Source organism: Scyliorhinus canicula, chromosome 19 (assembly GCF_902713615.1).
Source record: "Scyliorhinus canicula chromosome 19, sScyCan1.1, whole genome shotgun sequence".
Lineage (NCBI taxonomy): Eukaryota > Metazoa > Chordata > Chondrichthyes > Carcharhiniformes > Scyliorhinidae > Scyliorhinus > Scyliorhinus canicula.
The window spans coordinates 100,335,228-100,362,921 of NC_052164.1; the positions used below are offsets into that span (position 1 = coordinate 100,335,228).

The 27,694-nt window shown below is 49.9% G+C and overlaps 1 protein-coding gene across 3 annotated transcripts in view; it reads right to left on the bottom strand.

The window, feature by feature from the left end:
- The window catches only part of nlrx1 (NLR family member X1), a 62,935-nt gene extending 35,966 nt beyond the window's left edge, over positions 1–26,969 (bottom strand). Inside the window, exon 1 of one of the 3 annotated variants that reach the window (XM_038779191.1) lies at positions 25,851–26,969. In XM_038779191.1, the coding sequence (XP_038635119.1) occupies positions 25,851–25,888 (38 nt within the window). In that variant the 5' untranslated portion in view covers positions 25,889–26,969. Of the gene's footprint in view, positions 1–9,741; positions 9,773–13,337; positions 13,596–25,850 lie in introns of those variants that run through there. The other 2 variants (XM_038779192.1, XM_038779195.1) reach the window with 2 other exon arrangements.
- Positions 26,970–27,694: the final 725 nt, after the last annotated feature.

Sequence of the window (27,694 nt, forward strand, 5' to 3'; positions counted from 1 at the left end):
ATGAAATGAAAATCGCTTATTGTCACGAGTCGGCTTCAATGAAGTTACTGTGAAAAGCCCCTAGTCGCCACATTCCGGCGCCTGTTCGGGGAGGCTGGGGAGGAACATTACTGAACAAAAGTTAGATACGAAACTACATAAGGTGATATTAGGGCAGGTGACCAAAATCTTCGCCAGAGATAGAAAATGAAGAATGCCTCAAAGGGTAAGACATGGAGTGATTTAGGAAGGGCATTTCAGAGCTGAAGATATAGCCAACAATGGTAATCAGTTAAAATCAGGGATGTACAAGAAGCCAGAATTGAAGGAGTACAACATTGGAGGAGATTACAGAAATAGGGAGGGATATGAAAACAAGGATGAGAATTTGAAAATAGAGGGATTACAGACTGGGAGCTAATCTACGTCAGAGAAGTGATTGGTGAACAGTACTTGGTGCAAGTCTTGGATAAGCTCTTGCTAATGAAGGATGGAAGATGGGGGGCCAACCAAGACACCGTTTGAATAGGCAAGCTGAGAGCTAACAAAGGCATGACCCCAACTACCTGCCTTGGTTCTATCACCCTTCATCACCAGATAGTATCCGACTTCTGACCCTCTGTAAGACAATTTCCTATGTTTTTAGTGTATCCTTGTTGACTGCTGATTGCATTGTTTTCTCTGCAAGTTTTAAAGTGTTCAACTTGCGTCAGTACTGCTCTTAGATAAAACTTCTACGTGTAATAACATGGAGTGCCTGCTTTCATTAATCTCAGGCTCTGCAAGAAGCTGTGCAATTTCACTTTACTCCCACTGGCTGAGAGCAATAAGCTCACGGTTCAGTAACTTTATCTTGACTGGATTCTACTGGATTCAATAAATCATTTGCTTTCACAGAAACCCTTCTCATTCGCACCAGAAATGTCCAACCTCACTGTGGCTGATAAACACGCAGAAAATGAACAATTTGTGTTCAAAGCTGCAAAACCTTTGTACAATAGACACTGGGTTGTTTATCTCCATTGATTAATTTTCCTTTCTCTTGCCACCTCAGGTATATGTCACACTGTATGTCCAGCATACTCCAATATAAAGAACATCCAGGGTACTGTAGATTTGGCTGTCCCACCCTTTTCTCTTTGTGGAACATGCTTACACTGAATCCCTTAAATCTCTCCTTTCTTGCTTCGTGCAGACACTAGCTTAGCAGCCCTGGTCACGGCGCCTCTGCCACTCTCGCCGGCACGGTACTCCACCAGCCCGATAGTGGTGGCGGCTCTTTGGATCTGGGCCAGTGGAGGAGGCATGTAGGGGAGGTAAGAGCATCGGTGTGGACCCCAATCTGCGGCAACCACCGATTTGCCCCAGGGAACATGGACGGGGGGTATCGACTGTGGAGGAGGGCTGGGATTGTGAGGATGGAGGATCTGTTCCTGAAAGGGAGCTTTCCGAGCATGAGGGCGCTGGAGGAGAGGTTTGGACTGGGGAGAGGGGACGACTTTAGATACTTGCCAGTGAGGGATTTTGTACGCAGACTGGTGCCGTCCTTCCCACGTCTCCCGCCGAAGGGGAGGCAGGACAGGGTAGTTTCTAGGGGAGAGGTGGGAGAGGGTAGAGTTTCAGACGTCTACAAGGAGCTAATGAGAGCTGAGGATACGCAGACCGAGGACCTGAAGCTTAAGTGGGAGGAAGAGTTCGGGGGGGGGGGGGGGGGGGGGGGGGGGGGGGGGGGGGGGAAGCTGGAGGACGGTATTTGGGCAGAAGCCCTGAGCACAGTAAACACGACCGCAACATGCGCCAGGCTCAGCCTGATCCAGTTTAAGGTCGTGCACCGGGCCCACATGACGGTGGCCCGGATGAGCAGATTCTTCGGGCTGGAGGACGTGTGCTAGATGCGCCGGAGGGCCGGCTAACCATGTACACATGTTCTGGTCGTGCCCTAAACTCAGGGGGTATTGGCAGGGATTCGCAGATGTCATGTCCCGGGTATTGAAAACCGGGGTGGTCTTTGGGGGTGTCGGAGGACCCGGGAGTCCAGGAAGAGAGGGAGGCCGATGTTCTGGCCTTTGCTTCCCTGGTAGCCCGGCGACACATACTGTCAGCATGGAGGGACTCAAAGCCCCCGAGGGCTGAGGTATGGCTATCGGACATGGCGAGCTTTCTTGGCCTAGAGAAAGTCAAGTTTGCCTTGAGAGGTCGCTGTTAGGGTTCGCCCGAAGGTGGCAGCTATTTATTGGCTTCTTCGCAGAGGAGTAAGCGTCAGCGCGGGGGGAGGGGGGGGAGCAAAGGTAGAGTAGAGTAGGGGGATATGGAGGCAGGTCCGTGCGTGAACAGAACCGTGGTTTGCACTATGTTTAATTTGTAATTTGTGTCTTGACTTCTTTTTTTTGTACTGTACAACGTCACTTTTTCTATATGCCTAAAATACGTCAATAAAATTGTTTGTTAAAAAAAATGTCTCCTTTGTGTGCCACCCACGTCTTCAACATCGCTTTACCTTCAAATAGCTCTTTCCAGTCCATTTTTGCTAAATCTCATTAACTACCTGCTAATTTTCACCTAAGCTGATTCTTCATGTCCTCTTCAAAACTTTCCTCCCTATCTTTGAATGATCAGCCAATTTATTAATCATACTGTCAGTTTCTTCTCTTGGGAAAATAAAGGTTTTAATGGGCGTGACACTGCCAAGTGTCAGAGCCCGAGCAGGGGGTGTTGCTACTTCTATGAAGGGGGGGTGGGGGGGGGTGGAGAGACTGAAAGGGGATGACCTTCAGTGACCTCAGAGCGGAGTGTGCTCACTTGGGGGATGGGTGTGGAGTAATGCCCATGTCTGCGGGGAGTCACATTGTCCCTGGGTGGAGGCTGTGGCGGACCCTCAAGGCCATTTTGAGATCAAGGCATCCTTTCAAATTGGTGCCTGACCTTGGAGGAGCCGGTCTGGCTGGCAAATTTAGTTCCCCACTGCTGAAAATATTTCTAAGTGTGGGAGTGACTGGTGAGGAACCCCCAATGCACCTCTCCCCCCCTGCAAAAAATGGCTGAGTGTGAGTGAATCCAGTTCTGGAACTCACCCACCCAAAAAGCCAACTGGAAACAACAAGCCCAAAATGATACTTAGTCATATTCTTGGGAAAATCACGCCCATAGTATCCCAAACAGAGAATGTCAGTAGATGTATCAAAGTCAATAATTGGCAATAAAAAAAAAACAACTGAAGTTCCTCCAAGATTGGAAAATGCAAATTCTTAACCTGGATGCTGAAATTGCAAACTGGCTTTTCTGAGCCAACGACTGGAGACTGTGGTCGGAATTTACCGGCTGTTCACTCCGGCGGGATATTCCGTTCCCACCGAAGGCGCACGGGTTTCCCAGAAAATCCCGCTGCCGGGCCCTCTCTGCTGCCGAGAAACACGCAGCGGGTTGGCCAGTAATTCCCGCCCCCTCATTCAAACATTCCTCGTCGGTGATAGTACACAGGGTGCAGCCGTTGGAATAATGGCAAGTGGCCAGTTTCCCCAAGGCCATTCAAACTCTGCTGAGACCCGGACTGAGGTAGATCAGGAATTGTGCAAAGATATTGAAGGACTAGAATGAACGATGAAACTTCTGAGAGAGGAAGTGGTTGAAATGGCTCAAACAGAATTGAAAAAAACTCTTTGAATTGGGGCTGAGAGAACAAGACAAGGTCACAGGACGTTCAAAAAACAGACAAAGCAAGAAAACGATTCTACTTTGAGTGATCGCAAGGAGAATCTACGTTCTTCAAACAGCTAAAAGAGATTTTGGCAAGTGAAGAAAGGAGATGGAGATGCACAAAAAGTGACATTTTGATGGTGTTAGATTGAAATGCAGATTTACCACACACGTGAATTTGGAAAGTGGGTTTGAGAATGGAACTATGCCTTGGGCTGCACGGTAACACGGTGGTTAGCACTGTTGCTTCACATCGCCAGTCCCAGGTTCGATTCCTGGCTTGGGTCGCTGTCTGCATGGAGTCTGCATGGGTTTCCTCCCACAAGTCCCGAAAGACGGGCTGTTAGGTAATTTGGACGTTCTGAATTCTCCCTCTGTGTACCCGAATAGGTGCCGGAATGTGGTGACCAGGGGCCAGTAACTATTATATTATTTAAAGAACGCTGTTAATGTAAGCCTACTTGTGATAATAATAAAGATTATTATTATAGGAAACGGACAATTGCATTGTAGACTTAACGGAAATATTATTTTCAGAGTTGAAAACAGGAAATTAGAAGAAACACAAGACTGGTGTGTGATAATGTTACCACAGTCTGATTAGGCCGTTGAAGTAATCGTCTTTGTTTTGGTTAGAACATTGCAATTATATATAATGACATGTGTAATTGTGAACTAATGAAACTGTACTTGTACGGTGTAATAAGTTATGTGGTTAGATATTTGTGATGTTAAGTTTGTGTAAAGATGATGTAACACCAGTGTAAAATAAATCTTCATGAAGATTCATTTATTTCAAAGGGGGAGGTGTTAGGAAAAATAAAGGTAGTTTTAAAGGATTTATATTTGTATTGGTAAACATTAAATTAAACAGTAAAATTAAATATTTAAAGTTTCTGTGCCTGAAAGGGTAAAACGTATAGTTAGATCCATGCTGGGCAAAGATGTTTGTATGTGTGGGAGTTGGTTTCAATTGCAACTGTGATTCTATTGTGCTTAGAGAGGGCTACGGCGTGAAGAGTAAATAAACCAGCATAGTTGCTTAGCAACTGGGGCCTTCTAGGGTAGAGAAGTGTTTAAGTTTTAGTTTAGCTAATTTGATTGTAGTTGGAGATAGGTATTGAGAGAAAAGGCAGTTCTACTAGAAGCAGTTGGTTTTATAAGGCTAAAGAGGGAACATCTCTCTCAGCCTTGCTAGAAGAAAAGCCATACTACAGAGTATTGGTCAAGAGAACTGATGCCAAAAATCTAAAGTCCAGCTAGTTAAGGAAATTAGAGAAATGAAGAGACGTTTCCAAGGAGTCTGGAATTAACAGAACAGAGGAAACTGGGAAACAGAACAGCTTGCTGTTTAGTAAAGTTACAGAGAATTGGAAAGACATTGGATTGTGAGAGGCCAGACATAAATATCGACATTAGTGCAAAGGTTTGTGAGAAATTACTAGTTTGGCAGACATTATTTGAAATAATTGTGGAAATCAATAACTGGACCTTGGAGTTTGTGAAAAGTCTTTCAGACAAAGGAAACCTGAAAGGAGGTGTAAACCTGAAAACAAAACCTGGATAGATGCAGCGGAGGGAAAGTATAACTTAAAAGAAGATTTGAAAGTGTAACTTTTGAAAGTGGAATTTGATATCCCTCGTGTGGAAGCCGGATTCACGGTATAAGAATCATCTTTGGGGGGGGATTCAGGAGAAATCCACAGACACGCGCTTGGGGTCAGAGCGGAATGTGGCTCACCACAGTCACCTTGTGTGGTTAAAAGAGAATTCCGCCCCCGGCGAACCCCAGTCCCCCGAGAAACACGCGGCTGGGGACCGGAATAGGCGTGTTGCATGGTTGGGAACATGTGACATGTACAACATTGCATGGAACAATGATAAACATCAATGTCTCCAAGTTAAAAGATTTATATGATGAGCAGTGTGACAGAACCCCCACCCTCCCCACACAGTGAGCGACAGACCACCCCCCCCCACACAGACAGTGACAGACTCCCCCAACCCCCCCACAGAGAGTGACAGACTCCCCCACCCCCCACAGAGAGTGACAGACGCCCCCACCCCCCCACAGAGAGTGACAGACTCCCCCAACCCCCCCCCCAGAGAGTGACAGACCCCCCACCTCCCCCCCACGCAGTGACATACTACCCCCCACACAGAGAGTGACAGACTCCCCCCCCCGAGAGTGACAGACTCCTCCCCCCATCCACAGAGAGTGACAGACTCCCCCCACCCACGCAGAGAGTGACAGACTCCCCCCACCCACGCAGAGAGTGACAGACTCACCCCACCCAGAGAGTGACAGACTCCCCCCCACCCACACAGAGTGACAGACTCCCCCCCCAGAGTGGACTCCCCCCCCCACAGAAAGTGAGACTCACCCCCCCACAGAGAGTGACAGACGCCCCCACCCCCCCACAGAGAGTGACAGACTCCCCCAACCCCCCCCAGAGAGTGACAGACCCCCCACCTCCCCCCCACGCAGTGACATACTACCCCCCACACAGAGAGTGACAGACTCCCCCCCCGAGAGTGACAGACTCCTCCCCCCATCCACAGAGAGTGACAGACTCCCCCCACCCACGCAGAGAGTGACAGACTCCCCCCACCCACGCAGAGAGTGACAGACTCCCCCCACCCACGCAGAGAGTGACAGACTCCCCCCCCCACCCACACAGAGTGACAGACTCCCCCCCCAGAGTGGACTCCCCCCCCCACAGAAAGTGAGACTCACCCCCCACAGAGAGTGACAGACGCCCCCACCCCCCCACAGAGAGTGACAGACTCCCCCAACCCCCCCCCCAGAGAGTGACAGACCCCCCCACCTCCCCCCCACGCAGTGACATACTACCCCCCACACAGAGAGTGACAGACTCCCCCCCCCGAGAGTGACAGACTCCTCCCCCCATCCACAGAGAGTGACAGACTCCCCCCACCCACGCAGAGAGTGACAGACTCCCCCCACCCACGCAGAGAGTGACAGACTCCCCCCACCCACGCAGAGAGTGACAGACTCCCCCCACCCACGCAGAGAGTGACAGACTCCCCCCCCACCCACACAGAGTGACAGACTCCCCCCCCAGAGTGGACTCCCCCCCCCCACAGAAAGTGAGACTCACCCCCCCACAGAGAGTGACAGACTCACCCCCACAGAGAGTGACAGACTACCCCCCACAGAGAGTGACAGCCTCCCCCTCCACAGAGAGTGACAGACTCCCCCTCCACAGAGAGTGACAGACTCCCCCTCCACAGAGAGTGACAGACTCCCCCTCCACAGAGAGTGACAGACTCCCCCCCACAGAGTGACAGACTCCCCCTCCACAGAGAGTGACAGACTCCCCCTCCACAGAGAGTGACAGACTCCCCCTCCACAGAGTGACAGACTCCCCCTCCACAGAGAGTGACAGACTCCCCCTCCACAGAGAGTGACAGACTCCCCCTCCACAGAGAGTGACAGACTCCCCCTCCACAGAGAGTGACAGACTCCCCCTCCACAGAGAGTGACAGACTCCCCCCCCCACAGAGAGTGACAGCCTCCCCCTCCACAGAGAGTGACAGACTCCCCCTCCACAGAGAGTGACAGACTCCCCCCCCCCACAGAGAGTGACAGACTCCCCCCCCACAGAGAGTGACAGACTCCCCGCCCCACACAGAGTGACAGACCCCCCCCCAACAGAGAGTGACAGGCTCCCCACAGAGAGTGACAGACCCCCCCAACAGAGAGACAGACTCCCCCCCACAGAGAGTGACAGACTCCTCCCCCCCACAGAGAGTGACAGACCCCCCCCAACAGAGAGAGACAGACTCCCCCCCAGAGAGTGACAGACTCCTCCCCCCACAGAGAGTGACAGACCCCCCCCCAACAGAGAGAGACAGACTCCCCCCCACAGAGAGAGACAGACTCCCCCCCCCCACAGACAGTGACAGACTCCCCCCCCAACAGAGAGTGACAGACTCCCCCCCACAGAGAGACAGACTCCCCCCCCACAGACAGTGACAGACTCCCCCCCAACAGAGAGTGACAGACCCCCCAACAGAGAGAGACAGACTCCCCCCCCACAGAGACAGACTCCCCCCCCCACAGACAGTGACAGACTCCCCCCCCAACAGAGAGTGACAGACCCCCCCCAACAGAGAGACAGACTCCCCCCCCCACAGAGAGTGACAGACTCCCCCCACAGAGAGTGACAGACTCCCCCCCAACAGAGAGTGACAGACTCCCCCCACCAGAGAGTGACAGACTCCCCCCCCAACAGAGAGTGACAGACTCCCCCCCCCACAGAGAGTGACAGACTCCCCCCCAGAGTGACAGACTCCCCCCCACAGAGTGACAGACTCCCCCCCCCCCAGAGTGACAGACTCCCCCCCCCAGAGTGACAGACTCCCCCCCCCCCACAGAGAGTGACAGACTCCCCCCCCACACAGAGAGTGACAGACCCCCCCACAGAGAGTGACAGACTCCCCCCACAGAGAGTGACAGACTCCCCCCCAACAGAGAGTGACAGACTCCCCCCAACAGAGAGTGACAGACTCCCCCCCCAACAGAGAGTGACAGACTCCCCCCCCCCACAGAGAGTGACAGACTCCCCCCCAGAGTGACAGACTTCCCCCCACAGAGTGACAGACTCCCCCCCCCCCAGAGTGACAGACTCCCCCCCCCCAGAGTGACAGACTCCCCCCCCCCCACAGAGAGTGACAGACTCCCCCCCCCCCACAGAGAGTGACAGACTCCCCCCCCACACAGAGAGTGACAGACCCCCCAACAGAGAGTGACAGACTCCCCCCCACACAGAGAGTGACAGACCCCCCCCCCCCCCCCAATAATAGTTGTCTCTATCATTAGGGATTTTTCCCCTGGATAAACTATCCAAAGTGATCCCGGCATTCCGGCATTTACACTGTAAACTCTCCTGAGAAAACTACAGCTTCTAAACCCTTTAGTTGAACAGGAGGGGGGGGGGGGGGGGCTGAGCGACCGGTATAATAGCGGGTCTCCCCCTGTGCTGGAGCCACTGTCAGCTTCAGGACCCCCGGCTCGGGGGGGGGGGGGGGGGAGGGGGGACCCCCGGCTCGGGGGGAGAGTGGGGACCCCCGGCTCGGGGGGAGAGTGGGGACCCCCGGCTCGGGGGGAGAGTGGGGACCCCCGGCTCGGGGGGAGAGTGGGGACCCCCGGCTCGGGGGGAGAGTGGGGACCCCCGGCTCGGGGGGAGAGTGGGGACCCCCGGCTCGGGGGGAGAGTGGGGACCCCCGGCTCGGGGGGAGAGTGGGGACCCCCGGCTCGGGGGGAGAGTGGGGACCCCCGGCTCGGGGGGAGAGTGGGGACCCCCGGCTCGGGGGGAGAGTGGGGACCCCCGGCTCGGGGGGGGGGGGGGGGGGGCGGGAGAGAGTGGGGACCTCCGGCTCGGGGGGAGAGTGGGGACCCCCGGCTCGGGGGGAGAGTGGGGACCCCCGGCTCGGGGGGAGAGTGGGGACCCCCGGCTCGGGGGGAGAGTGGGGACCCCCGGCTCGGGGGGAGAGTGGGGACCCCCGGCTCGGGGGGAGAGTGGGGACCCCCGGCTCGGGGGGAGAGTGGGGACCCCGGCTCGGGGGGAGAGTGGGGACCCCCGGCTCGGGGGGAGAGTGGGGACCCCCGGCTCGAGGGGGGGGGGGGCGGGGCGGGACGGGAGAGAGTGGGGACCTCCGGCTCGGAGGGGAGAGTGGGGACCCCCGGCTCGGGGGGAGAGTGGGGACCCCCGGCTCGGGGGGAGAGTGGGGACCCCCGGCTCGGGGGGGGGGGGGGGGGTGGGGGGGGAAGAGAGCTCCCTCCCTGCATCTGCTCATGGTCATTGAGGCTGCTTTAATATTAGTTAAGGCTGCTTTCTGGTTAGTTAATGCTGCTTTAATATTAGTTAAGGCTGTTTTCTGGTTAGTTAATGCTGCTTTATTATTAGTTAAGGCTGCTTTCTGGTTAGTTAATGCTGCTTTATTATTAGTTAAGGCTGCTTTCTGGTTAGGTAATGCTGTTTCTGGTTAGTTAAGGCTGCTTTCTGCTGAGTTAAGGCTATCCAAGTTGAGTTGCTGACTTACCGTTCTCTGCTCACTCATTTAGTCTCCTCTATGCCTCTCACTAACTTCCTGCCAAATCTGTGCAGCACCGAAAACGACCCTGGCTGCAAACGTCGAGCTCTTAAATTGGCTTAAATGTGTTTTCTTTTTCTTTTACGAACTGGCCCCGTTAACTCCTGCCCTTTTCCCATAACTTCTATAAACCCCTGATACGAAATTGACTTTCTGAAGGCAGTCTGCCCCAGATTTGGGTCAGGGTGGCACAGTGGTTAGCCCTGCTGCCTCGCAGCTCCAGGGACCCCGGTCGGATTCCAGCTTCGGGTGACTGTGTGGAGTCTGCACTTTCTCCCCAGGGCTGCTCCGGTTTCCACCCACAGTCCAAATATGTGCAGGTTACAGGGATAGGGCGGGGGAGTGGGCCTAGGTAGGGGTGCCCTTTCAGACGGTCAGTGCAGACTCAATGGGCCGAATGACTTCCTTCTGCAGGACCTCATCACTCTTCCTGCCTATGTCTTTGGTACCAATATGTACCACAACCTTTGTCTGTTCACCTCCCCCTTCAGAATGCTCCCTACCCATTCAGAGGCATCCTGGACCCTGGCACCAGGGAGGCAACATACCATCCTGGAGACTCATGTCCACAGAAGCGCCTATCTGTGCCCCTGACTATAGAGTCCCCTTGTGGTAAACACCACTAGTAACATATTGCATGTATTACAGTACTGCCCATGTATTACAGGTACCACAGTAAATCCCAGCCTGCTGGCCCCTCCCAGCAGGAGGCGTATAAAAGTGTATGCTCTCCTGCGCTGCTCCCGTTCTGGTTCCAGCTGCAGGAGGCACAACATCTTGTGCAATAAAGCCTCGATTGTTTCACCATTCTCGTCTCGTGGTAATTGACGGTACATCACCCCTATAACTATTGCTGTTCTGCACTTTGTCCCTCCCTGCTTAACAACAGAGCCAGCCATGGTGCCACTGTTCTGGCTGCTGTGGTTTTCCCCTGATAGGCCATTCCCCCAACAGTATTCAAAACAGTATACTTGCTAGAGAGGGGGATAGACAAGGGGATTCCTGCACAGACTGCCTGCCCCTTCTAGCGGTCACCCATCTATCACTCTGCACCTTGGGTATAACCACATCTGTAAAACTGCTATCTATGACATTTTCTGCCAGCTGTATGCTCCTAAGTGCATTCAACTGTTGCTCCAACCGATCCATGCGGTCTGTGAGGAGCTGCAATTGGTGCACTTCCTGCAGATGTAGTTGTCCAGAATGCTGGAAGATTCATGGACCTCCCACATCTCACAAGTGAAGCATTTTACCCCTCTAACTCCCATTCTAGAACTAATTAAAATATTGATTTAAAATAAATAATAAATTAAAATAAGTTACAGTTAACTATATCCTTCCTAGCACTAGATTTCTACTATAAATGTTAAATGCTAAACACAGTAATCTTCTGCCTCTGGTTTAGATAATGTAACTTGGTAATTCACACTGTATTTACCAATACCTTTGCAAGTGCAGTAGCGTTATCCGACCACTAGGGGGAGTAGCTCTGGGCATGCTCAGGAGTTTGTACAGGGCTCCACCCTTGGCTCCGCCCATGACTCCTCCCCCCTGTGCTGCTGTATAAATACCCTTGTCCAGAGTCAGCCTGCAGTTCATCGAGAGTTCATCAACGGGTAACAGGCTGGCTCTGTAGTAAGTAGATTAAAACCACTGTTCATATCTGAAAGCACGTGTCTGGTGAATTGATGGTTCCATCACTTATTATCAAGTAAGTAACGAATTAGGTTTAATAAAGTTTAACAATTCTTTATTTTCACATTGAGTGCAGATTCCTTACCAGCCAATCAGGTCACAACTTTCCTGTGGCACTTCTTCAGTTTCATTTCACCTGAGATCAGTTACTCTGTTTACTCACTGACTGGATTCCACGCTCCAACTCTGCTCCCAGTCAGCTGCACTCCTTGTCGCCAATGTAATAATTCCAACGCGGAGCGAGAGGCCAAACTGGTTTCTTCTAAACTGTAAATAAAGCCGCTGCCATGGCGCAAAAAACAAACTTCCAGCCCCGGACGATGGGGAACTGCGAGTCTGGCTCTGGTAGCTACATTTACAGGTCCCGCTAACCAGCCCCCCCCCCCCCCTCAGCCCCCCTTGCAGGGCGTACTCTGCCCTCTCACTATGGGAACCCATACTCACGAAGCTCACGGGGAAATCAATCAGCGATCCCTGTGGTCTTCATCAGGCGGGTAGGGGTAAATAGACCGATCATCAGTCAAAAACCATTCGGATAATGGGGAGTGCCTCTACCTTCTGATTGGTCACAGCAGGATGCTGTGTGGGTGGGATAATGGGTGACCAACAGCGGGAATGGCTGATGGTCATGATAAAAATGCAGAGAGAGAAGATATGGAGGTGCCCCCGGATACTTGTAAAATACGATGAGAGGTTTAGTAAGGCTCATACAATCAAAATGGTGACCTGCTCAAAGCCCGCGCAAATACTCTGTTGACATCACTACACATCCGTGACACAGAACCAGCAGGAATGTATTCAGGGAAATATAATAATGTCCAAATACATTCAGCAACCCCAGATAAGACAAAGACTAATAATGTAGGACCTGGGAACTGGGGCTGAGGAAAGATGTCAAGTCATTGGGTAGAGTGCCGAGGAAATGTACTGAAATGGTGCCATGCATAAGGGGAGCTGATTTCCCCTTGCAGCACAGAAGGAGGCCATTTGGCCCATTGTATGGACTGGCTCTTTGAAAGAGCAGTCAAGCCATGTCCCTTTCAATCACTTTTTGTCCATCACTCTTCAGCCTCAGATATTTTGGAGCTGGAGATGCGGCTGGAGACACTGTGGAGGATCCACAAGGATGAGATCTTCATGGCCAAGTGGCTGATAAAGAGTTCGCAGGCAGAAAGGGAATGGGTGGGATGGTGGAAAAACCCTCGGCAGGTAGCACAGGATCCACTGGCTCCATTCCCCTCTCTAACTGGTTTTCTGTTTTGGATACTGCTGGGGGGAGAGGGATGGGGGGGGGGGGGGGGAGAGAGGGGTGGGGGGAGGGGGAGAGGGGTGGGGGGAGAGGGGGGATTCTCAGGGAATGCAGCAAGAGGCAGGTCTGTGGCTTCATCAGTGACTCAGCTGTTCAGTGGGGGGAGTTGGAAAAGCGTGGGAGAGCAATTGTGAGAGGGGATTCTATCATAAGGGGAACAAATAGACGTTTGTGCGGCCGTGGGAATGACACCAAGATGGAAAGTTGCCTCCCTGGTGCCAGGGTCAATGATGTCACTGAGATGCTGCAGGAACTGTGATGCCCTCATTTGTCCACGACATCCCAGGTCAGGCCTAACCTGGGATTTCAAAAGTTCTGTAATCAATCTCTTTGCCTTTGTATCCTATCCTTCTATTAATAAACCAAAGTGCCTTTTAATCTCTGTATCAGTTTCCCCCTGCCACCTTTTAAGGATTTGTATACACGGACGTCATCGCTGCGTGAGATTTTCTATCCAGTCTGAGATTAACCACTCAATGCTGTACACGAGATTCATGCAAAACTTCAGATGCAATGATTTAAGTGGCAATGTTTAACTCACGGTTCCTTTTCACAAAGCCGAGAGAGATTTCACAATGAAATATAATCCCGTGCTGCCTGGCTTCTCCTTGAATCGTCATTGAGGGGAATGTTGTCTTTATAGTTTCTACAGGGCAACGACAGGGGCATTTCTAAGAGCTGGTGAGCAAACATATCTTCACTTAAAAAAAACGAATACCAAACTCGGTCACCCCCCTTTTCCTGCCCGTACGACTGAAAGGACAGTCCGTTCATTCTTGAAGGACATGAGCAGTCTTGAGCTGACGTGGTATCCTATTGGCTGACTCAGAATCGCCATCTGCTGGACAACAGACAAACTTCCCCTTCCCAAAAATCTGTGGTATTAGAACTATTAACGCCGAAAGATTCAACATTGATCTCAGTAACTTCAGATCATTGGCATGATGCACAGACACACACATAATGATATACAGACAAGCAGCTAATGGACACAGAGAACAGGACATGACCAATAAGGAGGCAGGACACTCAGGGGTGGTATCTCACTATAAAAGACACGAGGCACTCACACTCCGCTTCTTTCCACTGATGAACATCTAGAGAGTCAGTCAGGGCTGTTGTTACAATCTCACACCGCCACCACGTGGCTAAGAGCTAGTCTGGTTCAGTCAGGCAGGGTAACCACACCTAAGTTAGCAGAGAGTCGAACTCACAGAGAACTGTGCTAACTGTGCTATTAGTTGAATAAACCTGATTGAACTAACTTCAAGGTCTGGAGTATCTTTCTGATCTAAGCTGCGTCCAGTTGCAGCCAGTGTTAGAGCAGTGTACCTAGCACGACAATCATAACAAGCGTTTCCTGAAGCATGACTACATCTGCCGGCAGTAGGTGCTGGTAATGGTCCCGCGCTACCATTTATAGGCCCTCTAGACCCAGCCAGATTGAGAATCCGAGAGGAGCCGTCTTTCAGATGAGAACGGGGCCCCGTCTGTCCTGTCGGGTGGATGTAAAAGATGCCACATAGCCACGGTTTGAAGAACAGGGGGGTGGGGTGGGGTGGGGTGGGGGGCACCAGCTATCTCTCGACCAACATTACCAGAAAATGGTTGTTTGTCTCAATGCTGTTTGTAGAATCTTTCTGTGCACACATTAGCAGCTGCATTTCCTACATTACAACAGTGAATGTGCTACAGCTAGACACTGACAAAGGTCCCACATCATCAGCCTGGGTAAGATTTGAACTTGAGTCTCAAGAGGTTCAAGAGCAAGTGCGATGAATGTAGGAATTTCATATATATATATCGTGCAGTAATGGTTAAAAGCCTGGGTTAGTTGTGTGTGTCTTTACTTCAGTAAGGATTTAAAAAAATCCTATTATAACAGACAGGCAGACAGCAGGGCTACAGAAGGGGTAATTAAAGCACCATAAAAGTAAGATCATCATTCATTTCAACCATGTCGTGTTTACTAAATAGGACTCATGGAATTTTGTTGAGAGAATGAAGGTTCCCTGGGGAGTAGCTAATTCGCAACATTGGGCTGCAACCTCCGATTTGGAGACTAAACGCCGGCGTGGGTACTGTGCCGTTTTACGCCCTGTACCTGAGGGTACAGCCGGAGAATTGCCAGGTCCGTGGCCGCGCATGAGCACGGGGGCAGCTGTGCAACATGGCGCTGGCCGCAGGTGGACCCGGCCTGCCAAAAACTGCCCCCCTTTAACCAGGCTCGCCACCCCCGGATCACCCCCCCCCATCAGTGCCCCAAGCCACTGCCAAAGCCCATGGACCGGCTCTCACCCAACTATGGAAACGCTGGGCTCAGTCCGCAGCAACCACGAAAATAAATAGGATAACTGTTCCACGCCTGGCCCAGTTAGGGAGGGCCTCAGGCGATGCCCTGAGGCTGTCCCGGCGGCGTGTTTTTGAGGGGGCAGAGCATTGCAAAAGTGGTGCTGCCCCCGATTTCTGCACAAACGGGGATTCTCTGGCTGATCGCAGAGCGCGATTTGAGCGTCGGAGACCCGGGAATCACGCCTATGGGGCGCGATTCTCCGCTCCCCACGCCGGGTGGGAGAATCGCGGGAGGGCCGGGTGAATCACGCCACGGCGTCCTGGCACCCCCCGCGATTCTCCCACCCCCCCCCAAAATCGCGTGTCGCATTTTGCAACACACCGCTCGGAGAATCGCCGCTCGCCGTTTTTCCCGGCGCCCGGCGATTCTCCAGCCCGGATGGGCCGAGCGGCCTGACGACCTCGACTGGTTCACGCCGGCAGCAACCACGCCTGGTCGATGCCGGCGTGAACATCGTGTGACAGGTAAGTGTGGGGCCTGTGGGGGGGCAGAGAGAGGATCGAGCACCACGGGCGTGCTCGTGAGGTGACTGGCCCGCGATCGGTGCCCACCGATCATCGCGCCGGCGTCTCTAAGAGACGCACTCTTTCCCCTCCGCCGCTCCGCAAGATCAAGCCGCCACTTCTTGCAGGGCAGCGGAGGGGAAGTTGGCAACCACGCATGCGGGGGTTGGAGCCGGCCAACCTGCACATGCGCGGCTGACGTCACTTAGGTGCCACTGGCCGCGTCATTCTCGGCGCGCCACTTTGACGCAAGCGTCAAGGCCCGGCGCCCGGGATTCGTGCAATGCCGCTCCTAGCGGGGGGAAGGGGTGGGGAGAATAGGTGGCGAGGAGCGGCCTCCGACGCCAGAGTGAAACACTCCGGGTTTCACTCCGCGTCGGCCGTTGCGGAGAATCGCGCCCATGGTGTTTAGCCTTAGTAAGATGGTCATAACCTAGTTAGAGGGGTAGAGATTATGTGGTTAATGGGAGGACCCAGGGGCTGAAGCAATCAGTTGTTAACTGTGTGTTTAGAGCTTTATGCGGACAGAGCAGGAGCTTTTTGCCAAATGTTGGAAAGTTTGACAGACAAGAATCTGTAGGCTGTTTGCTGAAGGATCTCTCTCTCTCAACGCAGTCTATTCAAGGCATCTTTATACAGCGAGTATTCCAGTGTTTGCTAACCCTATTTAAAATTAGATTTTGACCTGAGATGGTTTTGCTTGATTGGAGATAAAGAAAATTTCAGTTAGAAGTTAAAGTATTTCCTTCTGTTAAACATTCTTTAACTGGTAATTGTAAACTATTTTCTTTATGACAAGGTTAGTTTAATACTGTGTTAGCAATAAAGTTTGTTTTTATAGACCAGGATCCCTATTTGTGCGTGGAATCACTTCTGGAGCAAAGTATCCTTTCCTCACAATCTTACAAATCAAATAAAATGTTGCAGTTTCTGTCCCATATCCTAGAAACAGTTGGGGTCTGGATCCTAATACATGTGGCTGAATTGCTGCTTTACCCTGTTATAGGTCATTCTTTCTCAACGACCTGCAAACCCCACCAATCTTCTCCTCCACTTGTAGACATTTAAAGTCATTGTTTAGCACTGACTAACGCTTCCTATTTCAAACCCCGTCTATAGCTTACTCTGGATCACAAGAACTGGATGTCTCTCCATGAACTTGTGCTCATCCAAAACGGAGGTTGTCCGTGCTCTAACTTACACGGAGTCCCGTTGTTACGTCTCCCTGATCACTGATCTACTTTCACTCCTGTTGCATGATCCTTATCCTTGTCTTCAGATGCCCCTTTGACCTCGATCCTCTTCATCTCTGTAATCTCTTCCCTCCCGACGTCGCTCCGCGGCCTCTGCATTGACAGTTCTGGCTTCTTGCGTGTCCCTGATTTTAAGCGCTCTGTCACTGGTGCCGTACCTTAACCTGCACAGAGGCACTGGAATTGCCTCCCGAAACCTCTCTGCCTCCCTACCCTCTTTTTGCTCTTTTAAGACACTCCAAAGAACTACCTCTGTGGCCGCCTGTCCTAATGCCTCATTTCAGCCAGACGACAGTCTTTATCTGATAACACCTGTATGAAGCAGCTTTGGGACGTTTTGCTAGCCAAAGGCCCTATATAAATGAAAGTTGTTGTTGTCTCAAGCGACGACCGGTTTCAAACCATCTGGATAAAAATTCAGAAAGGAAAAAGAAAGTTGATGTTGCTAACTCTCACATGAAACCTTTATTTTTTATTGAACCTGTGAACATAAACGGGTGAAAAGATCTACATCGAAATTCCCCATTAACTGAAGGATGGTGGAAGTTGACAGAACACTGGAGAATGTAGCTTAGATTTAGATTTGGATTTATTGTCACGTGTACCGAGGTACAGTGAAAAGTATTGTTTCGTGTAAAGTCCAGACAGATCATTAAAAACATAGGACATGCCATAAATACACAATATAAATACAGGCATCGGGTGAAGCATACGGAGTGTAGTACTACTCAGTCGAGAAGATGTGTGAAGAAATCAGTCCATAAGAGGGTCATTTAGGAGTCTGGTAACAGTGGGGAAGAAGCTGTTTTTGAATCTGTTCGTGCGTGTTCTCAGACTTTTGTATCTTCTGCCCGATGGAAGAGGTTGGAAGAGAGAATAACCCGGGTTGAAGGGGTCTTTGCTTGATGTTCAACATATAGTACATATGATACAGTCATCATATGGCAGCTCTGTCAATGGCAACATCTGTAAGCCTGGTCATAAACGTGGCCAGCACCTCAATGAATACCTTTTTCAAAAATATTGATGTATTGTCATTTAAAGCCTTAATATGAAAAAATACAGAAGCAATAGATTGTTAGAAAACAGCTCAACACCATTCCGTACAAATGTTCTCAGAGTCTGCAGACATCAACTGGAAATCCAAGTTGATATTAAATCATGCGGTAACCTTTGATGCCATTTGGAAGCCAATGCATTGATGGAAACCTTGACCACCAGGAGCCACAAACGCCTCCAGTTTTACTTGCGTGACAGAGTCAACATGGCAAATACATTTCCCCTATGAAGCCATTCACTTTTTTTACACACAGGGGAGAATCGCAGAAGTTCTGAAGGCGTGTCGGATTGAACTCAAAGTATCGGGCTGAATTTCCTGGATTCCCCGGCCGTGTGTTCCTTGGCGGTGCGCCGTTCGCTGGCGGCGGGATTCTGTCTTCCTGCCCCTTTCCCATTGTAACAACCCCATGCCGCTGGTCCGGGGGTGGGGGAGGGGGGGATGTTTGAACTGTCAGTGGGAAAAATGAATTGCAAAAGCCAGAAAATTGCAGATATTAACTTTGTGCCTTTCTCAATGGATGCTAACAGACCAATTTGAGTTTTTCCTTTTTCTGTTTTATGGTGAAGAATTACGTTATGTGTGACTAATTGGGAGCCTGGACCCTGTGTGTACGAAGTACGAGAGCCAACTGATTGAGACTGACAAACCCATCCCAGAAGGCCACTAACAACACGGATGGGATTCTCCGCGAGCCGGTGGGGTGGGCAACTCCGGCCCGAAGGTCTGCACCTTCAGGGCCTAGGCCGGCGCCGGAGTGGTTTGTGCCCCGCCGGCCGGCTCGGAAGGAGCTTCGCGCCATGCCAACCAGCGCCGAAGGGCCTCCGCTGGGCGGGGCAAGTTGGCGCATGCGCTGGAGCGCCAGCATGTGCTGGCATCATCCCAGTGCATGCGCAGGGAGGGTTCATCTCCCGCGCCCCCCCGACGTCCCCGGAGGCCGCCCACGCAGCCAGGTCCCACCGGTAAGTACCTACTCTAATTTATGCCGGTGGGACCGGCCAAGAACGGGCAGCCACCTGGCCCATCGCGGGCCAGAGAATCCCGCCCCCGTCAAAACCCTGGCGCTGGAGAATTCGGCAGCCCCCCCCCCCCCGGCGATTCTCCGACCCGGCGGGGGGGGGTCGGAGAATCCCGCCCCACCAATCATAGTAAGATAGAGATCTCAAACACTCAAAATCTGATATAAAATCAGAAATTAACCATATGCATTTATATCGCACCCTTACCTTAGCGGAATGTCCCAAAGCCCTTCACTGAGGGTTTCAAACAAAATTTGACACAGAGCCACAAAAGGACTAGGAAATCAAAAGCATGGTCAGGTAGGGAGGTTTTCAAAAGCGTTTTAAAGAGGTGGAGAGTGTGAGGGAGAGAATTTTACAGTTCAGAGCTTGTAGGCAGCTGCTCATGGGGCAGTTCAGGAACACACAATTCTCTTCCTCCCTTTGGAATTTAAACACTTTTTTTTGTTGTGGTTGTTATTTCTGTTATTTGTGTTATTTCTGGGTAAATGCAATTAATTCACCTTCAGAATTCTGCTGCACAGAAACCAAACTCAATTCACTCCTGTGCAAACAGTAACCGAGATAGTCGAAATGTTTTACTGGGCAAGTCCGCCATCCAGTGGTGGTGCAGTGAACCAACATGGAGCAGGTTTGATTTCTGGCATGACTGGGAGCTGTGGAACTTGGCCTTGATTGCCGTGGGCTTGTGATCAGCGATGGAACCTGCAGAGGCCCCTCCACGGTGCCTATTGACCCGAATGCACGTTCTCCCCACCACCCCTGCCTTTACTGCAAGGTACGTTGTCAACAGAGACTGGATTTGTTTATTGTCACGTGTACCGAGGTACAGTGAAAAGTATTTTTCTGCAAGCAGCTCAAGAGAACAACGTAGTGTGTGTCTCTGATGTCCTCCAAAGTTGAACAACTGTTGCCACTTGCCTGGCACGGTGTTTGTGGGAAATCGCTGCTTGGATATGGTGATACTGCAGCCCAATGAGGGTTCGCACCTTCACGGATGAAGGAGAGCAGACTGGCAAGAATGGAATTGGATCTAAAGTTTAAAGTGCATGATTAGCTCAGGCTATTGTTGCTAAGTAATGTTATAATGATGGAAAAAACCCTGGAATCGTACACAGAAATATTGAACTTTAAAAAAGTCTTACGTTTTATATTTTAAATTGGACACAGACTCTGAAGATGTCTCAGAATGTACATATAGCCAAAAGAAGGTTTTGAAAGCTAGCCGAGAGAGATGTCCAGGGTCTGTCTCTCCGTCTGTGTGTGTGTGTGTGTGTGTGCTGTGAGAAACAGCAGCTGGAAATTTGCCACACTAAAGGTGATACAGTAACTAAGGCTGGGTCCCTGCAAAATAGCCATCTTTTGCAGGAACATCTAAAACTCTCTCTCTGACTGTGGAAGTCGATCAGCTAGCCGAAAGATGGCAGCGGCACAAGGAACTGAAATCTCTCTACAAGACCACAAAACACCTGAACCAAAGAATCAACTACTCTCGGCAGAATTCAACTGCTAGAATCAATCTGCATCGGCTGCAACGCTCATTATCTACTCCTTGCTACTCCAGGTCTGTACTGTATACTGTTTTTTATGTTTGCTTCTGACTTCTCATCCATATTAATGTAGATGCGTGTGTTTCACCATTTCTCATTACCTTCTTAGTCGCTAGTTAACTTACTCTATCTTAACTCAAGAAAGCTGGTTGAACTGGTCCCTTTTTAAACATAACTATTGGGTCTGGAAATTGTATTCAAGGGAGAGGGAGCCTTGTCAAATTAAGCTGTTTGTTGCTCCCAGCAGTGGGTGGGTTGATTAAAGACACCGAGCTAGCCATCCCTCCTGACCCGGGTTTCTAATAATTTTGAGGGTAGCCCAACCGTACGGTGACAAATGGAGGGGGTCTCCCCCAGTTCAACAGTGAACCTCACCTGGGGCTGGTCGTAACAGGAATCACTTCTGCTTCAGTAATGTTTTTATGTCCGAGCCAAACTGTCTTAATCCCCATTCCAGAGGCTTGAACCAAAATCCATACGACGCTCCGACGCAGTACTGAGGGAGTGCCGCACTGTCTTTCAAATGAGCAGTTTAAATCCAGGCCCTTTCAGGCGGATGTACCAGGGATCCCACTGCTGTATTTAAAGCAGACGGGAGCTTTCCCAGTTGTCCCAATCAATATTTATTCCTCAAGGACATCACAACAACCGATTATCTGGTCATTATCACATTGCCATTTCTGTGAGCTTGCTGTCCACAAATTGGTGGTTGTATTTTACTGCATCCCAGCAACAAGGTACCTCCATGGCTGGAAAGGCATTTGGGACATCCTGAGGTCACGGCCGGCGCCATAAAAATGAAGTTTTTTCTTTTTGATTTATTGAAAGCATTTTTCTGCCAATTCACACCTTGAAACTGTAAAACCGTCTCCCATTTTGTACAAACACAGATTTGTTTATGAGTGCCATGATTGGGAGATATTAGGAACTTGGGTCCAGAAATGGGGTCCAAGAATGTAGCTGGCAATTTACAAGTTAAAAAGACAGCTATCCACAGAGTCAGAGGGATTGGCCAACAGTCCGAGTTACCTTGGCCCATTCAGACTTAGCCTCGTTACTGGGAATACACAGGATGCTCCAGTTCAGCCAGGATGATCCACTCGAGATCCATTGTCATTCGGGACAATCTTATTTGCCGAAGTCATTAGCCCATCACAGAGTCTGATTACCTATTTGTCTGTTCGTGGAAGATTAGTTGCACTCCTGTAACAGATCTGCACCGCATTGAAACATAAAAACATTACGTGTCTCCATTAGAATCTTAGCCATTGTTGTGGGCTGACAGGTGCCTGTAACAACGAGCAGTTGAGATTTGTTTGACAAAAATGAACAACTAACTACGATGTGATCAGCAGGCTGGTGGTGGATTTAACAGGAGTTGAACGGTTGGGAAGCCAGTTCCCTTGCCCACTTTCCCTTACAGCAGGAACGTTACCTCCTCCAGAATTCTCTGATCTGGTGTTCCATACGGTGTAGAATCCCATTGGCAGTAAAAGTAAAAGCCGTCATTATCCTAGATGACCACATGCTGCTTTCCCCTTGGGGGGGGGGGGGGGGGGGGGGGGGGAGAGCTGACTGGTGGTGACTTAATCTGAGGATCACCACACCTCAGGTGAGGGGCAAGGTTGAGAAGGCGGGGCCTTCATGAATAACCTCAGCCGGTACAGGAATTGAACCCGCGCCGTTGGCCTCTCTCTGTGTCACGAACCAGCCTTCCAGCCAACTGAGCTAAACCGGCCAAGAGGGAGATTCAAGTTTCAATCCAAGGCTCAACACTTCAGTGAAGTGGCCACAATGTATGGAGGCACTGGCTTATCAACAACTTTCACTCCTGTCACACCTTTTAGTTAGTAAAATACCCCAAGGTGCAGCGCAGGAGTGTAATTACACCAACGTTTGACACCCAGCCACATAAGGAGATATTCAGATAGGTGACCAAAGGAAAGAGATATAGGAAAGTCCTAAAATGGGATTGGCAGTGGCTGGGAAAGTTCGTGGTGAGAAGTGGAAAGCTTTGGGATGACTATTCCACAGCATCGGGCCCAGGTCACCCATGATGGAGCAGTTAAATTAACAGTTATTTTGTTTTTTTTATTTTTAAAATAAATTTTGAAGTACCCAATTAATTTTTTTTCCTATTAAGGGACAATTTACCTACCCTTCACAACTTTGGTTTGTGGGGGTGAGGCCCAGGCAGTCACGGGGAGAATGTGCAAACTCCACACGGACAGTGACCCGGAACTAACAGTTTTTTTCTGAAGTGCAGTCACTGTAATAATATGGAGGAAAATGGCAGCCAGCTTGTGAACATCAAGCTCCCTCACACAGCGAGTGAGATAAATGGCAACTTACTGTGGTTTCGGTAATATTGGCTGAGGGAGGCAAATACCAGGGCATTTTTCCACGGGGAAAAATTCAGCTCTATTTTGTCACAGCACTCCTTCTCTCTGCCTGGGACAGTAGATGTGGATTCAATTCAGCTCCCTTCCGAAAGATGGAAAAAACGGAGAATATCGCCTGATTGACTAGGCTCAGTGTGGCTGGAATCGTTTGCCAGGTATTTCTCCAAGGCTTGTGGGAAAGTGTGTGTGACTGGGATCTTCACTACTCTCCATATGAGACCCACAGGCCAGAGTCAGGAATAATCCCTACCGTCAATGGCAGATGAAGTTCAATGTGGAGAATGGTGAGGTGATGCATTTTTGGACGAAGAACATAGACAATATAAAATAAGGGGTAAGATTCTTAAAGAGGTGCAGGAACAGCAGGACCTGGGTGTCTTTTACAAAGATAATTGAAGATGGCAGGACAGTTAACGAAGCATATATCACCCTGGGCTGTATTAATAGGGGCATAGAATACAAGACTAAGGAGGTGATGCTGAACGTATACAAGACCTCAGCTGGAATATTGTGTACATTTCTGGGCACCACACTATAGGAACGATGTGAGCACATTGGAGAGAGTGCAGAAGAGGTTTACAGGAATAGTTCTAGGAATGAGAAACTTCAGTTTGAGGATAGATTGGAGAGGTTGGGACTGTTCTCCTGAGAGAGAAGGCGGCTGAGAGGTGATTTAATAAAGATGTTGAAAATCATGAGGGGACAGGACAGATAGAAACTGTTCCGGCTAGGGCACAGATTTTAGGTGACTTGCAAAAGAAGCAAATGTGAAGTGAGAGAAAATGTCTTCACACATGGTTGGGATCTGGAATGCGGTGCCTGGAAGCATGGTGGAGGCAGGTTCAATCGAGACTTTTAAGATGGCATTAGATGATTATTTGAATAGAAACAATGTGCAGGGGTGCGGGGTAAAGGTAGGTGGATGGCACTGAGTCATGATGTTTACTTGGAGTGCCGGTGCATGCCCAATGGGCTGAACGGCCTCCCATTCTGTGATTTATTGCAGGGACCCTGTGGTTTACTGCACTGGAAGTGGCCATCTGTGGATGTTGCTATTTATTCTCCACCCGAAACATCCTCCCATCCTGCTTCATAAAATCATACAGAACAGAGAGAGGCCATTTGGCCCATTCCATCTGTGCTAACCTTCCAAAAAGACTATCCAATTCATTCCACTCCTGAGACATTCCCCGGGTCTTGCAAATATTTTCCCTTCAAGTGTTTTTTGGAAATGCCGATTGATTCAAGCATGGAATTCCAGATCACAATAACTGAGAAAAAAATTCTCATCTCCCTGTGGGCTTTTTATCAATGACCTTAAATGTGTGTCCTCCGTTACTGACCCAGCTTGACTGGAAACATTCTCTCCACATTAACTCTCTCAAAATCCTTCATAATTTCGAACACCTCCATGACCATCACCATAACCTCGATTTCTCCTTTATGAGTTTATCTGACTTTTCTTGGACGCATCTCTGATATTCATCTCAGCAACTCCTGGTGATACCAAGCTCCATGTTCTAAATGTATCATTTTTAGCTTTTGGGCAAGTCATTCAGACGCCTGAGTTAATAATGCTCAGAACGGGATTCAAACCTCTCCACGGCAGTTTGTGAATTTGAATTTGGCCTGATAGATAGGGAGAAATTATTTCCGCTGATTGGGGGGCGGGGGAGGGGGGGGGGGGGGGAAGGAGGTGTCTAGGATTAGTGGTCAGTATCTAAAAATGAGAGGCTCGAGCTTCCAGGAGTGAAATAAGGAAACACGTCAACACACAAAAGGTTGGGAGAAGTTTAGAACTCTCTTCCACAAATGGCAACTGATGCACGATGAATTCTTAATTTTAAATCTGAGGGGGGCGGCACGGTGGCGCAGTGGTTAGCACTGCTGCCTCACGGCACTGAGGACCCGGGTTCGATCCTGGCCCTGGGTCACTGGCCGTGTGGAGTTTGCACATTCTCCCCATGTCTGCGTGGGTCTCACCCCCACAACCCAAAGATGTGCAGGGTCGGTGGACTGGTCATGCTAAGTTGCGCATTAATTGGAGAAAAAAAGAATCGGGTACTCTAAATATATATTAAAAAAATAAATGCTATTAGTTAGATTGACACCCCAAGCAGCACTTCAAACATTCACTCCCTCCACCACTGATGCACAGTAGCAGCCGTGTGTACCATCTACATGATGCACTGCAGTAACTCACCAAGGCTCCTTGCCAGCACCTTCCAAACCCACGACCTCTACCAGATAGAAGGACAAGGGCAGCAGACATGGGAACACCGCCACCTGGAGGTTCCCCTCCGAGTCACTCAACATTCCGACTTGGAAATGTATCGGTAGCTCCTTCACTGTCGCAGGGGCAAAGTTCCTGGAACCCCCTCCTTAACCGCGGATGGGTGTACCTACATCTCATGGACTGCAGCGGTTCAGGAAGGCAGCTCACCACCACCACCTTCCCAAGGGCAATCAGGGATAGGCAATGAATGCTGGTCTCGCCAGCGGTGCCCACACCCCATGAACAAACTGAAAATAATTTCTCTGAAACCTGGCATCAGCATTTAATGATTCTGAACCCTAAGTGGACGATTGATGCAGCACTCAATGAACTAAAGCTTTCCTGCACCCATCTTTGCCTTTAGCAGTCATCAAATAACTCGACATGTTCAAAAGATGACACCACCCTGTCCCATCAGGCTGTGAAAGTAACCCCAGCCAGTTTCTCCATATTGTGGCTTTTCCACTGTTACTGTAAAATCTGATGTAAGAAATCACTGGATAATGAATAAATGCCCCTTCCTACTCCTCCTACAGCAATCCCCCCCCCCCCACCCACTCAAACACATTTGAAGATTAAACAAAAACCTGAACACACTCTTAGTTAATCTGATGAGCAACTTTTAAGATTCCTCAAGGTTACCTGAAAAGGGGATGAAGATTCTCGACTTGTAACCACATTGACTTGAAAGCAATTTTAAAAAAAGCTCTCACTGAGCATCCTGAGAGATGTCATTTCAGATGCTCGTGGTTGTAACAGGAAGGTAACTTTGGGCACAGGGTTCCGGGCTGGGGCTGCGACCTGGGGCTGAGAGAGAAGTGTGGAAGGGGGAGATTTTTCATTCGTCCCTCTCTCCCGGCTAATATTTTTAAAACCTCGGTGACTGGTGTCGACGCTGGACATCTATGGTATCGAGGTTCGAACACCTGGCATAGAATTCACCACTGGAATCAGTATTAAATTGAGTGAATACAAATAATACATCAGATTTTACAGTAGCCAGTTGTGGCTTTAATATATAAAAGGTACTGTAGGGTATGTTTTTATGATGTAAATTTACAATCTGTTACATGTATGAATAGTAATGATGATTTAGTCAAAGTTTTATTTACATAAATACTGTATCTATAAAGTAACAACTTTTCATTGCCAATCCTGGTGAGAATAATTACCAACCAGTTAGGCAATTTATAAGGTACAATGTGATACATAATGCCATGGCAATGGGACTAAAAATACGGCTTCTCCAGTTCCTCAGAAATGATTCTTCCTGATTTTACACACATTATGAACAGACTTTGAAAAATTCAACACTTTTGTGTAAATAACTTCTGCTGCTCTTTGTTTCAAAAAGAAACTTCACACTGTTGAAATCAGGGATTGAAATTTGGGTATTCCTTGAAAATTATGTTTCTCCCAATTTCTAAGTTGCCAGGACAATGCAGCATTTAACCTCTTGTGTTGTGCAGTGCATCAGAGTCAAGCATCATTCAAACTGTAGTCACTCCACTTTTATACCACATGGCAACTTTAAAATTACATTAAATTGCAACAGAGAGTGTGCAATATTTTCATATCGAGTTCACCTGGTCAGTGAAAGTGCCAAAACAATTACCATTTTTTCCCAAACTAGGGCTGTGTCAAAATAAAATATTTTAGAAAATGCAATACTGGTGGGGACGGGTCTGTCACTGTATAACACTGGGGTACAGTACTGGTGGGGACGGGTCTGTCACTGTATAACATTGGGGTACAGTACTGGTGGGGACGGGTCTGTCACTGTATAACATTGGGGTACAGTACTGGTGGGGATGGGTCAGTCACTGTATAACACTGGGGTACAGTACTGGTGGGAACGGGTCTGTCACTGTGTAACACTGGGGCACAGTACTGGTGGGGACGGGTCTGTCACTGTATAACACTGGGGTACAGTACTGGTGGGGACGGGTCTGTCACTGTATAACACTGGGGTACAGTACTGGTGGGGATGGGTCTGTCACTGTATAACACTGGGGTACAGTACTGGTGGGGATGGATCTGTCACTGTATAACACTGGGGTACAGTACTGGTGGGGGAGGGTCTGTCACTGTATAACACTGGGGTATAGTACTGGTGGGGATGGGTCTGTCACTGTATAACACTGGGGCACAATACTGGTGGGGATGGGTCCGTCACTGTATAACACTGGGGCACAATACTGGTGGGGATGGGTCTGTCACTGTATAACACTGGGGCACAGTACTGGTGGGGATGGGTCTGTCACTATAACACTGGGGTACAGTACTGGTGGGGACGGGTCTGTCACTGTATAACACTGGGGTATAGTACTGGTGGGGACGGGTCTGTCACTGTATAACACTGGGGTATAGTACTGGTGGGGACGGGTCTGTCACTGCATAACATTGGGGCACAATACTGGTGGGGATGGGTCTGTCACTGTATAACACTGGGGTATAGTACTGGTAGGGATGGGTCTGTCACTGTA